General features: G+C 34.1%; 1 protein-coding gene across 3 annotated transcripts in view; it reads right to left on the reverse strand.

Annotated features, from left to right (window-relative positions):
• Window positions 1-651: 651 nt before the first annotated feature.
• Window positions 652-16,310, reverse strand: part of LOC118181767 (uncharacterized) — a 43,224-nt gene continuing 27,565 nt past the window's right edge. For all 3 annotated transcript variants that reach the window (XM_035350958.2, XM_035350957.2, XM_035350959.2), the window contains exons 3-4: window positions 12,190-12,276; window positions 652-7,531 (exon numbers count right to left, since the gene is read on the reverse strand). In XM_035350958.2, coding sequence (XP_035206849.1) covers window positions 7,169-7,531; window positions 12,190-12,276 — 450 coding nt within the window. In that variant the 3' untranslated portion in view covers window positions 652-7,168. The remainder of the gene's footprint in view (window positions 7,532-12,189; window positions 12,277-16,310) is intronic.

Below are 16,310 nucleotides of genomic sequence, written 5' to 3' on the forward strand. Positions count from 1 at the left end.
AGATACCTTTTCAACATATTCCTGCGAAGTCCCCTGACGTTTCTTCTGTCTCTCGAGAAGAGCTCTTTCTAAACCCACCACGACTGATGGACTCCAGAAAGTAGCGGAAGAACAATTTAAAACAATACCGCTGGAAATTTTACGAAAAGCCGGAATCTCATGGAAATCAAAATATAGACTTATTGCCCAAAAAAGGCTATTATATCAAACATTTAAAAAAATACACTTTGTATTTTAAACATTGATTAAATGGTAATTAAACAAAAGTGAAACTAACGCTCTAAAGCAGCCTTTCTCAGTCCTACTATGGTAATATACAATTAAATTAATTCTAATTAATCGTATTTAAAAATATTAGTATTCTGGTAGTAACAAATGCTAAATAAATTACTGTCGAAGGGGAGATGAGTGTGGTGGTTCACGCAACATTCTAATTTATAAAAGTGGTCTCCACTTGGAAAGCGTTTGAGAAACGTTGCTCTAAAGCATAAAAAAAGTAATCAAATAAAATAACATACGCACGTATGAAAAGTAATTCAGTCACATCTAAAAAGAGAAACATTCACAAGCACAATTTTGGAGTGATGCGATAAAATAGTTTAAAGCTGTCACTTTTAAATATTTCAGAAGAAAGAAAACAGTAGGCAAGGAAAAGTTTGTCGTGTCTGTTTTTTGTTTTTAAATTTTATTTCCAATCTAATATTTGCAAGAATAATTTGTTTAAACATGGATTTCATTGGATATTTACGCTTTCAAAAGAATTACAAAATATTAACAACAGCTCTGTCATACGTAATATAGCATTCATTCGATTACTTCCGTTCGATGACATAAATATGACAAATTTAAAATAGTCTTTAAATTCGAAGTTTTTATATTTTGTTAAATTACCATATATACTCTCATATTCCCCTCACTTATACATTAATTTTATTTCTTGAAAATTGCAAGGGGCTAAATGTAATTTTGAAGTCTAGAGTTCAACGAAAAACTCGTACCATTAAAAAGTATATATGAATACATGTAAAACTGATGGTAAAAATTTACCTGATTCTGGATGGATATTAAATTTACTTTTATTTATTGACTTTAATGCATTAACTTTATTTCTACATCGTACACTGCCCTTGAATTGAGGGTAAAAGTAAATATCTTTTGTTAAGTTACGTAATTTAAATCTGGAGAATTTATTATGCGTAAAGATCTACAAAAGTTTAAAGCAAGTTTGGAAAAAAGAAAATGTAACATTTCAAGTGGTACGAGAGACAAACAAACATTTTATGAATAAAAATACATTAAATACACGAGAATAAAATATCAAAATTTCACCAGGCTTCTAGCGCTCCAAATCTAACCACTTTAGTTTCGTTTGACTAGTTTTATTATGGCAAAGCACGCGAAGGCCTATGAGAGGGAGATTTTCTAAGGGAAGCTGACTCTTACCCCCATTACACATCATCACTTCGGAAGCTCTACACAACGCCAAGAATCCCATAATGTGGTTTGTGTTTAGTCCTTCTCATCGTTTCCACAGAACAAGCAATCCGGCTTTATTAATCGCTGTTGAGCATGATTGCGTGGTGTAGATGAGTCGACAGATCATCTTAACCAAAAGCAAGTCTGAATTCTACAGTTTTTTTTTTCCATGATATTTCGCTACTATTCTTAATTCCAAAATGATTTTCCAGCTTTTAGAAGAGATAGTTGTTCATTCCATCTACGCTCCTGGGAAAGAAAACTAAGGCAGAGCAAAACTGTAGAAACTATGCTCAGCTCATAATATTCTCCCGTAACTAAGGAAGACTGGAAGGACTGGCTGGAACTAAGGATGGAAGCGGGCCGCAGGGAGCATGGCAAGAACGTTCCACCCTTGCAACTACTTTCGGAGAAAGATGCCTATTCTCACGGAATATGTAGATATCTTACATTTTCATCCTTATCAACACCTCCGAAGGGAATTAATTTCTAGAGAGCCGCTGTCTTTATATTTTATACCCACATCATTCCTTTTTTTTATCTCCATGCTAGGTGAGAAAGAAGTTAAATGAATGTTCCTTGAAATGCATGTGAAAAGAAGGCCAATATGAGAAGTTTCAACAGTATTTATGTGAAAATCTCAACTTCCTGAATTAAATAATTTCACGTCGAAACTTATACGAATGAAATGAAAAGTTTTCCCGAATCGTGCATTAAAAAATTAGGGAAATATGATTGAGAAAGAGTGAAATATGTGAGTAAATACAGTAATTAATAACTCTTAATATACACGTAATACATTTTTATTTATAAATAAGAAAAACAAAATTTGTGAAACACTGATAATTAAATTAACATTAATTAATTAGATTTACATCAATAAACACTAATTAAGGAAGTTTACATTAATCTCACTGATCATCATTACACGAACTGCGTTTCATAGAACCATATACATATTGTTGTAAAGTTTATTTTAATTTATATATTATTTCTTATGCTGAATCTTTATGCACTTTTACTGTTTCATATACTTTCCCAGGGAATGCAAATTGAGTTTTAATAATGAGCAGGAATCCTAAATTTAGAAAGAAATGCTTAGCAGTTGTGGCTCAGAGAGCGGTCATTCTGATTCTTTCTCATGGAGTGATGTGCTGGGTAACACAGGAGCCATTTTCTGAGTCTTTAATGCTATGAGTTGTAAATACCGAGCTAATATTATATTATCAGGCCTCAAGCATATTCAAGCTAATATACCAATAAATATTTTAGCTGTTTTTTTTCGGGGGGGTTGTTTTTTTGTTTTAAAATTTGCTGTTATCAGTTTGTGTTACAGGTTTCCAAGACAAGACGGGATGAAAACTCGTTCACCGGTCTAGTAAGGTTACTTTAAGTTTATTCGAGTGTAACTTCATATAATAGAACCATACACAGACATATATGTAAATCAAAATACTAACTTTAATTTGAATTAGTCCCATAACTCTCTATTTTAATTTGTTTACTTCCCCCTTTCCATCTTAAAAACAGTAACTACTTATAATAAACTCTCCAAACTGCATCATTTCAAAATTAATCAAAGTCGTACAATTCTTACATACTGCTAATGACGGAAATTTGCATAACGCTTTTGACGATAATGATTTCAAATGATGATATATATATATATGTATATGTATTTGGTTCTAAGAAACGCAGAAATTCTTTAATTAAAAATAGATTATTAAGTATAACCGATAAACTGTGTATATATCTGTTTTCCATCCATGGAATTATTACGTACACCGCAAGCCATTTGCTTTCTGGTGGTACTTTTCTTGATCCCTTTCGCTTTAGTAAACAACAATATTATATGCTAATAAACTGCAATTCCTTGCCAGAAATTTCCAAGCACACTTCATATGTGTTTGGTTCTTAAATTGCACACTAAAACTGCAATTTAAGAACTGGTGCATATGTCAAGTCTTTCATATTAAAAATTATAATTAAAGGAAGAAATATTTGCTGATAAATGTTCAAGCTTTGAGGCACATTGTTAGTAATGAAACGTTCTGTTATACACATGTAGCAAATTGTATTTACAAAGAAACTCTTTTGCAGAGCTTATCAGTGTGCTTCAAATTACCATAAGAAATTTTCAGTGTCCATATAATACTTGTAGTTGATACTTTGAATGAAAATATTAAAGAAATGACCACTTAGGATAATTCATAAGGAACAGTAAAGCCAATACTTAACTGAAATTATTGCAAGCATTAAGGGAATTTGTTTATCGAATGATAACAATTATTATTAAGTAAAATGTCCTTATAACATACGCTAAATTCTCAGCATCTTTTTTTCCAAGCTAGCCTAAGGGAATCAAAATGCATCTATAAGTAGATAATGCTTAGCATTCGAAGATTAGACACAAAACACCTCCTTATACATTCAAATAATCATTATCAGCAAATTTTCAACGAGATCTGATTTAGTTAGACATTAAGCACGTCTGTTTATTTTGCACTAAGTTTATAAATATGCTATATGAATAACTTCAGGAGACACCTGTACAAAAGAAGCACTTAATAATCGAGCAATAAGGCTGCTTAGGATTTTTCGTAACTTTGCAATTGCTGAAAATAACAATTTAAGGCAACATATGGTAACATGAGGTGAAATGTATTTTAAAGCGTAATGGTTTGAAATGTACAATAAGCTGCTTTTATTGTAAGGCAATATCTGCTCACATAACATCTGACTTCTACCATTTTAAAAGAATTAATTTCGTTACAATGTGATACGATACTAAAATTCCTCCGATTTGTGGAATTATTCCTACATGGCTATACTATCATTTTCTTAAATTAAGAATTAAATTAAGAATTAAATTAAGAATAAATTAAAAAGCTACTCAACACTAATAAAATTACCTATGACGAATATTCAAAAGAAAATTAGCAGAGGATTATTTTTAGTCTTCAGTTTGACTAAACATCAAGAGGCAAAAGAGAAGGAGGATATGGAAATAAATTAGAATATATTTCTTTTATGATGAAAATGTATGTATAACACGCGATGTTACGCATATTTACTCTTGCATTATAAAATGGTAGCATTTATTATAAATTCCTGAGTAGTTATTTTAATTTATATCTTATCCTGTCTTTTTCACTTCGTAAACATGAGAGAGAGAAATTACGGTACTTTTCCGTTTTACCGGCGCAAACGATAAAATCGCCAATAATGGTACAACTGATGCCAAACGGAATATCTTCGCTGGTAACCTTTTATGCTTCATTTTCAAAACAAGTCGCAGCCATTTCTTATCACCTTGATCGTTTCTTACAATACTGGCATACAATTATGTAGAATTTTTAAAAAAGATAGTTAAATTTTATACTCTAAGACCATTTGCGGTAATTAAGTCAATTAGGATGCAATCACACCGCTCACCCGAAGGCGAAAATATAGCAAAGGCAAAATTAAGGGTTAAATTCATCCATTCTAATGAGAATGCACTAGCGAAGTAAAGCACTGCGGTTTTACATAATTTCTGAGTAAGCTATTCGTACGAATTGAAATAATTCTTGCATTTAAACTTGAATTCTAAATTAAGATTTAACTTGAAATTAATGTAGGTAATTACTGAGAGAATTATATTTTTGTAGCGTAGTTTACGTGAGATGAGATCACTTTGGGTCACGTGATACGAACCGGCGAATCAGGATGTTGAACCATGAAAGCATAGTAAATTCTTAATGTCTTTTTACAAATTTATTTTCTTTATTTATTGGCTTTTTACAAAATTTTAAATCATATTAATATGTTTATGCCTTCAAAATAAACAATTCTTAGAACTAAAATTTTTTATGTGTATACTGTATGCTGTCGCCAACAAAGTCTGCTTGGCGAGATTTGTGCCGGCGAAACGGAAAAGTACCGAAATTACAAAGCAAACAATAAGACGAGGTTAGAGACAAGGTAATATATATAATGTGCGTTAACTTAAGGCGTTAAACAGTAGCTTGCACGAGTTAAACAATAGCTTGTAATAATACGTTAACTTTAACTACTATTGTTAGTACTTATATGTCTCTCACAATCCCCGTTGGCTGAAAATGAAAGAGGACTGCGAGTGGTAAGTGGTAAATTCTGAATTTTGACAGGTAGCGGCTAGTAATGTGTAAAGCAGTTCCCGGCGTAAACTAAATTTGACTTGTTAAATTAGAATTTCTTAATTATACATTTTACCTATCAGGAGCAGTTTTTGTTGACTTTCTGTAACCCACAAGTAACAAGAGGTAATAATGCCTTATAAGTGTTATACATGATTTAGTTATTAAAGTATAACTCACCTAGACTTGATATTAAGAATCCTTAAATAAGATGGATCTGATTTTAAATTACTATTTACGCTTTATCTTAAAGGAATTTTTGCAGTTTTTATATCAAAATAATGAGCAAAATGTCTAAGTTTTCACCATTGGGAGGGAAAAGGTTATCTTAACCATATGCAGAAGTTTTGCTGAGCAGTATTTAATGAGTGTCATCCTCTTTAACCAGAGATTTCACACAGACTCAGAGGCCGTGCTACAAAGAGCTCAGTACGTAGTACTTGTTATGGCACGTAGAATTTAAATCTTTGTAACTGTTCAACACAATTTTTGGCAAGTGTTTACGAGACTCAACCACTCGTTGCAAAATAATCACATTGTTGCCATTGATATACAATCACACAAGATATGATCCAGCGTGTGTGGATGGAAAGAAATCATCGCTTTGACATCTGAAGAGTGGAATCAATGGAGTTCATATTGAAATTTACAAATCATATGATAAATGTAAATTTAAAATTTCGAGTTTATTTCGTAATAAAAATTTCTTAAGTTGATTCAAACGTTTTTCTAATAAAATTGTTAAAAATCAGATCCATCTTTTTTCAGTGATCTTTTATAGCATTACATGATAGTGCGATAGGTAAAGGTACTTCCAAAGTAATTTATGACAGAATAATATGAAATAAGAAAAATAACATACCACATCATTTCTAGAAATTGCTTACTTTGTTACGGTTTAGGTTCAGTTTCCTGCACTGACTGTAAAGAGTGCTTGCCATCAATGGTATTAGTCACAGGAATACAGAGCTACAGGGTATCGAGGCAAATTTTAAAGAGTTTGTCAAATACCCGTTAATCTTTCAGATATACGTGTCACGTAGGATTCAGGATTAACGGGGCAAATACCTGTTAATCCTGTTCATGAAAGCAATTAAAAATTCATAAAAATGCATTAGATAAGCGGTAAAAAGTACAAAATGTAGCACTAATAAACTTTGTCTAAACTAAATTAATTAGAACGAAAGATCCTTTGCTCTTTATTATTAGAGATTGTACACATTTATAAATCGGTGTGCTTCTTGTAGAGGCTAGTCTATGTAAAATCTCTTTTATCAGACTCATAAAATAATAATTTTATAAGTAATATAATTGCAGAATATTTGGTCTTTCCAATTTAAAAAGCTAAAAGCATCAAATAAAAGAGGTAATAAGCAGACCCCCCCCCAAGTCTAAGCTTTAGATCTGCAATTTCTTGCCTTATATTTATACCTTTAATAATAAAATCATGAACTATGAATGCATAAAACGCATGTGGACGTGCTCGCCATACATAAGTATAATAAAGGAATTTTTTTTCGTTGACACATCTGCATTCATATACCAGTCGACAGTATGAAATCCTCTAGATAAGAAAGTTCGACGGGTTTTATTTCTTTTAATGTGTTTAGAATTAATGAGAGGAAGTCTATGTACCTTTTTAAGATTATAAGATCTCGGACTACGGAATCCGATTTTTCAAACTCCCAGAACTCTTCAGGAATGTCATCTGGAGGAAGGACTTCTCTTCCCAGGTATTGATATAGATGTTCTAATATTGTGCTATTATTAACAAACATATATGATAAATGACTGTGATATTCCTCTTCTTCGTCTTCATTTGCAGCTTTCTTCATTTCACCGAAAGCCATGTTATATACTTTAAGTAGTTTCCATAAGTCTTCTAAATTTTCAGGTACCTTCAAAAGCAAGAAAATATTTTTAGTTTAACAGATTACAAACAATCAAACGTTTTTAAACAAAACAATCATGCAACTCTTTACTGCACATACGAAAAATGTTTGCTAATTAAAGCAAATTTGGTGCTATAATCGTTATACATGTTTGTTTGTTTTGTTTAGATGATTTTACGGAAGCCCCACAGAGCTATCTGCAAAGGGAAGGGATGTCTCCATGGAGGGTTTCCTGATGGAAATATATTCTTATTACCCTTATACATGAGGAATCCACGAAAAAACCTATAAGCCAGCCTGTCCGCAAAGATTCAAGTCGGGATCGAACTACCAATGTGCAGGTGTCATATCCACACTGGGCCACCGGTGGTACTCTTCTGCATTGCAAGACTAAGCTAGCATAGTGGAAGTAGATCAATAATTTTTTAATAAGTCAGAGAAGGAAACCTTCGAATATGATCTATTACTTAAATTTTGAAGAAAAACCACCAATTCCCAAAGCCGCTATTTAAAATTTTTTATTCACACGTCAAATATATGACAGTCCTTAAACTTAATTACCGCTTGGTAGCAAAACAAATGAAAGAAGTCAATTGTACAAAACCTATTTATTTTGAAAACACAAAACTCGGTCTGTTTTTCCATCCAAATATTCATAACATCGAGGCATTTATTAAGAGTTAAGTTTCTATATACTCTCGTCAGCCACTTCTGCCCCTAATCCATTGACAAATTACTGTTTTCTAAAGCTCTTCGTGGTCAGCAAAGCATTTTCCATCTCAGACTTTGTTTGAAAAGATGGAAATCGATGTGAGCAAGGTCCGAAATGTATGTACTCCCGAATTCTGCATCCACGTAACCACGGAAACAGTTGCCTTATCCAAGCAGCTATATCGAATCAGCTGTTTTATGGATGTGACAACATGAGGCTTAGTATGATTGTAGAAGGTGCTCAGCTTTTCTCTCGAAAGCGCTTCGCTGACAATGAACAATTCCTACAAACGTTAAAAGCAGTGAACATTGGGCTGGAGACAGAAGAATATGATGTCTCATCATATACGCAAAAACTTGACTCCTGATATGATAACCGCTTCAGCCCGGTGGTTGATAGAATAGTAGAATAAGGTATTTACTTCCAAAGTAGCCTAATATTTTGTCCGAATAAATTATTTCTTTCTTTTTTATTACCAAATGGGTACTTATAACTTTTTATAACAGACCTCATTGCTTTGTTAGTTATACAGGTATACAAGATTAAAGGATTCATCACTGATTGTGATACAGCGCTAGTTTTTTACAATAGAAGATTTAAATTATTTAGGAGATATATACGTGATTAAATTATTTAGGAAATATATACGTGATTATAAATAAATAAAAAACAAATTATAGTACCATTATTATTCTGGGAAAGGCAATTAGTATTATGCGTTATCACCATAAATGACTGACGGGCATTGAGAAGTCTTTCTATAGAATTAAGTGCAGTGTTAATAAAAATCATGCAAGATTTGCAGCCATTCTGTTAACAAGGCGAATGAAGGTTGCAGGAAATGAACTGGCATGATGCAAGGCATATGCAGCACTAAGACTGAGCTGCGAATTATATGCTAGACAATCGATCGCCTGTTAGGCGCTATATGAACTACTGCCGCTTTCAACTTGTTCATACAGCGGCGAGTATCGACAAACTCAGAAGTTATCATCCACTAGACATTTTTCAGGGTGCAAAATCTCATCTTGAAGCATTGAACGATTATACAACCTTTTGTTTTTTAATTTTTTTATCGCGACTATTTATCATTAATTCTTCTTATACAAGCAAGCTATCACCATGAAAATCTGATTTTCCACCGAGGATCTCTCAAAATAAAGGGCCTATTAGCGGCGGAGTGTTGAAATCGCTGGTACTTCGACATGGTTTCAAACCCCAACAAGCGGGTTGGCTGCATTTTCCTCAGAGCATCAAAGGCAGTTTCAGTGTACAGAAACCATTTTTTTATTCTGCTTAAAACCAATATATGAGTACAATTCCTACCCCATTTCGCTTCCTGTCATAGCATAGGGGACTATATAAACTAACACTTGAGTTCCTTTTTTTATGCATTAGATCAACACAATTAATTTTCGTTTCTCTGTCACAAAAGAAATGCTTTTAGCTCGAAAATATTGTCTTGAATAATAGTACAATAGATATACTAAAATGGCAGTGAGGCCACATATTTTATTCGTGGTAAATAAGCATTCGGAAGTGATAGCAAGGCGTTCAGTTTAGCATTCAAAGCAACTATCTCTTATAAAATTACATTTCGGCTTCCCTGAAGATTAAACTCTTTGGCTTAATTTAAACATTAGTCTGTCTTTCATTAGCTTGCTGGATAGATAAACTTCTCATCTTTATCTTCCAGTACCACAACAATAAGTAAATAAAAAAATATAAAAAACTGGTTGTGTGCCGTAAAGATTAGGCAATTAAATATTAATCCATTATCTGCCAATTACGAAAATCGGCCTTCAGAGCTTACACGCTTCAGTTATTTTAAAAGGAAATGGTACTTTTTATATTGTTGCGTTTTTCTCTTCTTCTGACAGCAGTTGCTACGTTATTTTCTTCCTTTACGTTCGTACGGGGTTTGTATATTTGGAGTGAATAACGACGACACTTGATGAAGTATCGAAACACTCTTTATTGGCAGTATTGTCAGGACAGCTCCAACGCACGTTTTACAGTCGTCGATGAACTACTATAAACACGCTGACACGATCAGCGACACAGCCTTCAGATTATCAGGCTATCACGGTGGAGACAGCTTCCTGCAAAGCACCCGACTCTGCTTTCCGGAGTACAGCTCCCGACTTTGCTTGGTCGTTCTCGTAACTTCACGTACTCTCGAGACTCTCCACGCTACAACTCGCGATGCACTCGACTACACACGAGCACAGCTCTCGACTCTTCGGTTCAGTCGTTCCCGGAGCTCAACACGCTCTCTCGACGATGGACTAACCGCGATACACTAAGAGACTCCTTCGGTGCACTCGACGACCCACTCGACACTCGCTGCCCGGCTGTCAACTCGATCGACTCCGCACAGACTGACTCTCTAGACGAGACACACTCTCAATACTACTATCTCGCCCTCTAGACGAGGCACACACACACTGACTAACTGCGGACCAGCAGGGTTTATATAGCTTTTGGCTGGTGTTCAAGAACATTCTGGGCTAAACCGGTAAGAAATCGTTCCAGAAGGTTCTCCAATCGTCCATGTTATATCGCCAATTTTGTCGCCAAATGGGCGATTTCCCGCCAAATATGGCAACCCTGTGTTACCTAGCCATTTTATGGCAACCCTAAAACTGCTTTGCGGGAAAGCCATCTCCGCGCCTGTACATTTCGTAACAATATGAATAAGCATTTTCAGCAGAATAATCGTTTTCGTGGAATCAGTTTTGCAGAAATACGTAAATACATAAATACGTAGCGTATTCGGAAACTAAGTACCGTTTCATTCTAGCGCCGTCGCCGCGCCGTGGTAGGCGTCCCGCGCATGCGCACTAGTCTTTCTTGTTCACTGACTTTCAATTGTCGCCATTTTGGTTGCTCTATGTTGTGTTTTCAGTTTGCTGTGCACATTCAAAATGTTTAAGACAATTAGTTCTCCCGCTGACTGTGAGATTCGTGCCGTGATTAAATTTTTGAACGCGAGGAATGTTAAACCGGCCGAAATTTATCGTCAAGTGACACAGGTTTACGGTGAATACGCGATAAGTGATGAAATGGTGAGAAAGTGGGTAAGAATGTTTAATGCAGGTCGAACAAATGTCCACGCCGAGGCTCGGAGTGGTCGGCCTTCTGTTGTCACCGATGATTTGGTAAGGAAAGTTGATGAAGCAATTCATGAGAACAGACGCTTCACAATGACAACTCTTTCAGAGGCATTTCCACAAATTTCACGTACTGTTTTGTTCGAAATTGTGTCTGACCGCTCGAATTATCGCAAACTGTGTTTCCGATGGGTTCCAAAAATGCTCACTGATGTTCACAAAACAAAGCGACTTGGTAGTGCCCTGACATTTCTCACGCGGTACAGTGATGAGGGAGAAAACTTTTTAAACTAAATTGTGACAGGTGATGAAACTGGGGTGTGTCATTTCACACCAGAATCGAAACAACAATCGATGGAGTGGAGACACACTCATTCACCGAAAAGTGTGGAGTCGTGGTTATCGAAACTGGCGGGAAGTTTCTTTGACGATGGTATACAAAAACTGGTCACCCGCTATGACAAGTGTTTGATCATTGGCGGAAACTATGTTGAAAAATAGTTTAAGACATGTATTTTCATGTAAAAATAAAATTGGATTCGAAAAAATTGTTTTACTATTTTTTTTTTCAAAACGGTACTTAGTTTCCGAATACGCCTCGTACTATAACAAATTTTAACATTTACTTATCCATATTTATATTTCAATCTCAAAACACTGTCGTAAACCTTTTCGTCTAAATCTCGTATTCACGAAATGAGAAGTTATCGTCAAGTATTAGATATAGCAGTAGCAATTAAGAGCTCCGAAATGTCCGCATTTAAAACGCTAGAGCGAACTTTATCATTGCATTCGATAAAACCACTAAAACGATTTTAAAGAAGAATTTTTCCACTTACTTTTTTATTATCTAGAGCGGGAGCTTTTAGGAAATCATACGTTTCCTCTTCAAAAGATCCCTCTTCTAAAGAAGGATATTTATTTAACTGTGGAAAGAAAATTATAAAATATACAGTAAATTATAGAAAGTGAGTAAATAAATGAATGAAACAAAAATCATACAAAATACACAGTAATTTGCAGGATTAAATCTATAAAATAAAGAATAAAATATTTTACATAAGTGATTTGTACTGTTAGTTAGAAAATTAGGTTTTTTTCAAATACAGGACCTTTCTTTTCATTAAGCCTTTAAAGGCTGCCCAACCGGTATAGTGGTTAGCGTTGCTGACTGCCGTGTCGAAGGGCCCGGGCTCGAATCCTGGAGATGAATCCCATGGATGTTTGTAAATGTTTAATAAAAAGTTGTAAAAACGTTTGTTGTTAAATGTCTTCGTTTCAATATTAACCCTCACGGACTGGAGGAAACGGCGTTCGCCAAAGTCCTCATGTCCTTTCTTCTTGCTTAAAAAGCAAGATTGATACAGATACAGAAGCCTTTAAAGAATGGTTGCTGTTGATAAAATTCACAAAACTAGGAATCCGTTGCGTTCCACTAAACTTTCAAGCTATTTTCGCACTAGTTAGTGAAGTTTGTTATCCATTTTTTAAAAAATGATCTTGAAAATAAGAATTCCAGGAAAATGTATGACATCTCGTTCCTACGTAATTCAATATGTCAAATTAAAAGAATTACAGGATAAAGAATACGTCAAATAAAAGAGGTCATAGAATATGTCAAATGAAAGAATTCGAATACTTTTGAATTACAGAAATTTGCATTCGAAAAATAAAGCCTCAGAACTTTCCACTGATTATTACAGCTGTTTCCTTAACTACGCACTTAAGTTTCCTTCTGAAAAAATTATTGTAGACATTTCTTCCAAGAGTGAACTTCACATCCTTGGAAATTTACATATTTCTCCCACCAAAAAGGCTCCAAATAGAAACGCAAAAGAAATATCGCTGAATCTCAGCTGTATTTTAGAACGCGGTTAAGTTAGTTACGATTTTAGAGCCTCGTAGGTAGTGATCTAGTTGTTTATTCATCCTGTCATTAATGTTTAGTTTCTCATTTCCGTTTTTGTTATACCGCCGGATCGGCGTAGTTTGTGAGCGTCAAGTGAACGCAGCTGTTATTTCTAAAGTGGAATAAAAAGGGATTTAAACCCTTCTTACGAGTTTGTGTAATTTACAGTTCATAGCAGTCACTACCCTAGTTACTGACAAGTTGGGGCCACGCAACACTACAAGTTAATTGATGATACCTACTGCTGAGTGCGTAGTACTGGTATATCTGTCACACATTACACAGTATGAAGTCGGTTCGTAGTTTGAGTACGTATGACAGCAGTCACGGTTGTCTCAATAAGTGGATATATTATTTGTGTGTGTTTTCTCAAGTCACTACTGCACAATGTGTTGGTGGAGAGTGGATACTCTTATTGTTGCATTTTCTGAATTTAGAGAAATATTTTGGTTCTCATGCTATGGATGACACAGATCCAGTCCTCGGTGGCGTAGGAAATCAATAATATTTATGATGGTTTTTAAGACTTTGTAAAGTTGTGTACTCTTCGGAAGCATAAACTAAAGAAAAGGCTATGACAGAATTCTCTTCGTGCATTGTGAAACAAAACAAAACCGGCGAGACAAGCCTAATGGCTAGAAGCATTCAACGCCACAGAATCAAACCGCTAATGAGTCACAGTACAACGTGGCTGAAGTATGCAGAACAAACTCTAAAATTAACTTGCGAAGCCTTTGCTTAAATAGCAGTTCTTTCTCTCTCAGTCTGAATAAACGCTCGCTACCTCATTTACATTCTGGCATGAAACTCATAAGTGAAAAGAGAGTGATATAAAAGTAATTTAACTTAACTATTAGTTAAAAATAAATAGATAAATCCTCACACCTTTCCAAGATGGAATTCAAGTACACGAAAAAAAGTCCTTAGCGACCTCGTTAAGATCTTAAATTCTAACTATCTAAATTACCTAACCTTACCAGAGGCAACGTCTTACGATAAGATTAGACTTTGAATATAATTAAATGTAAAAAGAAAATTGTTTTTACATAATCTTCGTTCTCCCTCAGATGTACAGATTTTCAGCAGCTCACATCCTTCCAGAAACTCGGGAAGGAAAACGACTTTAGAAAAATGTTTTACAAACATGATATATAATTTTCACAAAACATTTCCTTAAATTTTCTCTGTGCTTTCATACCACACATTTATTCCACAATTAAATCTCTTTCCCCATTGCTCTCCAGAAGAATTCGAGTGTAATAACGAAACAATGTTTTTTGTAGTACGTTTACAACAATGTTTACAGTACTTGACACTACGCGTGTACACACTACTATGTGTTAACAGTATTTGACACCCGAGACCTCAAAGACACCCTAGTTTTAAAACTGCACCTAATATGCTGACAAGAGCGTGATTTAAATTTGACTGTTGGCTGGAGAGTCTAATTTAACTCACGCTCTTAGCTAATGTTACTTTTAACTTAATTTTTCTCAATTTAATAGCTTGCAGATCAATAGCTCTCATTTATACAATATAATTAAACTAGGCAAGTCTTATTAAACTAAACATATATGAATAGAAAGGATAAAACATATAGAAGGGATGAAAAAAAGACGGAAGGTAATATTGAATAAATCTTTAAATACAACTATAAGAAACAAATTCCTCCTATTTTCTTATTCAGAATCAAATCACAAAATTTTATAAGCAGAGAATTATTAATGCAAAAAAATAATTTTCTTGTCTGGAATCAAATCTCGGTCTTTTATAAAATTTTTATATACAATGAAATATTTTTATCAAAAATGCAAACTCCTTGTCATTTGTATTTTAAAAATTTCTATTGGTTATGAAATGTTTTTACTTAAAAATAAAATTTCTCTGTCTGGAATCAAATCATATATTTTTATAAAAGTTTTACAGGCTACGAAATGTTTATAAAGAAAAATAACGATAATTTGAATATTTAATAACTTTACATCGCTTACCTTTCACCCAACATGTGATGTGCTGCGAATCAAATTTATGCGCGAATCCAGAGCTAATCAACAAGCTCATGACTGGACACAACAGCGCAAGGTTACTAGTAAAAAACTCCAATGCTCAGGACGGCAGAGGAACCCTATGCACGTCGCACGTCCTGCCACTAGGTCGGAGCAAGGTACAACTGAGAGAGCGGTTACCGAATTCTGTCTCGCGATTTTTGCACCTTCTCTCGCTCCTGGGTCTCTCTGAAGCGGGGCGGGAGAACGACGAGGGGAGACACAACAACCTGGTTAAAGCGTGACCTTCGAGAAACAGGCCGTCCAGCTCTCTCGTGACGTCACGATGAGGAGTGCGAAGAAATCTCTCTTCTGCATTCGAAGCTAGTGAACCCACAGCGCGCTAATTTATCAGAGAAGCTAATTTTATGTTATTCTGATGTAAAGTAAATAGGAGATCATTAAATAAATGATACTATCACGTTATAAATAAATGATACTATCACGTCTTAAAGCATGATATTTATTTATTATATATTCATGCTTTAAGACTTCAGACTTTAAGAGCTTATTTTTCTTAATACTTGATAAAAAGTTTCACCTGGATGATCAATAATTATTTATATTAGTCCCATTTTGTTTTCCATAGATTGGATAAACTTTCCTTCGAACTGCAAACGAAACATTGCATATTATTTTTCATTCATATGTAAACATGAAAAATATGAATAAAAAAAGAGCATTTTACAAGAACCAACTTTTTCTTCCAGACTTTTTTAAATAATATTTAATTTTCTTCAGTATGGTGATAAAATGAAAGAACTAACATTTTCGGTTATTACATTTATTGTTTAAACAAATTTTAGGGTAGAAGATCTTTTATAATAAACTAAATATTAAAAAGGAATATTTCATAATTTATTTAACGATATAAATATATTAAAATTTATTTTTTAATGATAATTTTTAATGTCAGCATTGTTTTAAACTGTCAAATGGCGCTATTGTTATTATTAAAATAATTATTAAACTTACTGTGATCCAGATTCTTACAGAATAAAAAGCA

The sequence above is a fragment of the Stegodyphus dumicola genome, chromosome X1 (assembly GCF_044657685.1).
Source record: "Stegodyphus dumicola isolate Sdum_Otavi_A_Nest chromosome X1, ASM4465768v1".
NCBI lineage: Eukaryota > Metazoa > Arthropoda > Arachnida > Araneae > Eresidae > Stegodyphus > Stegodyphus dumicola.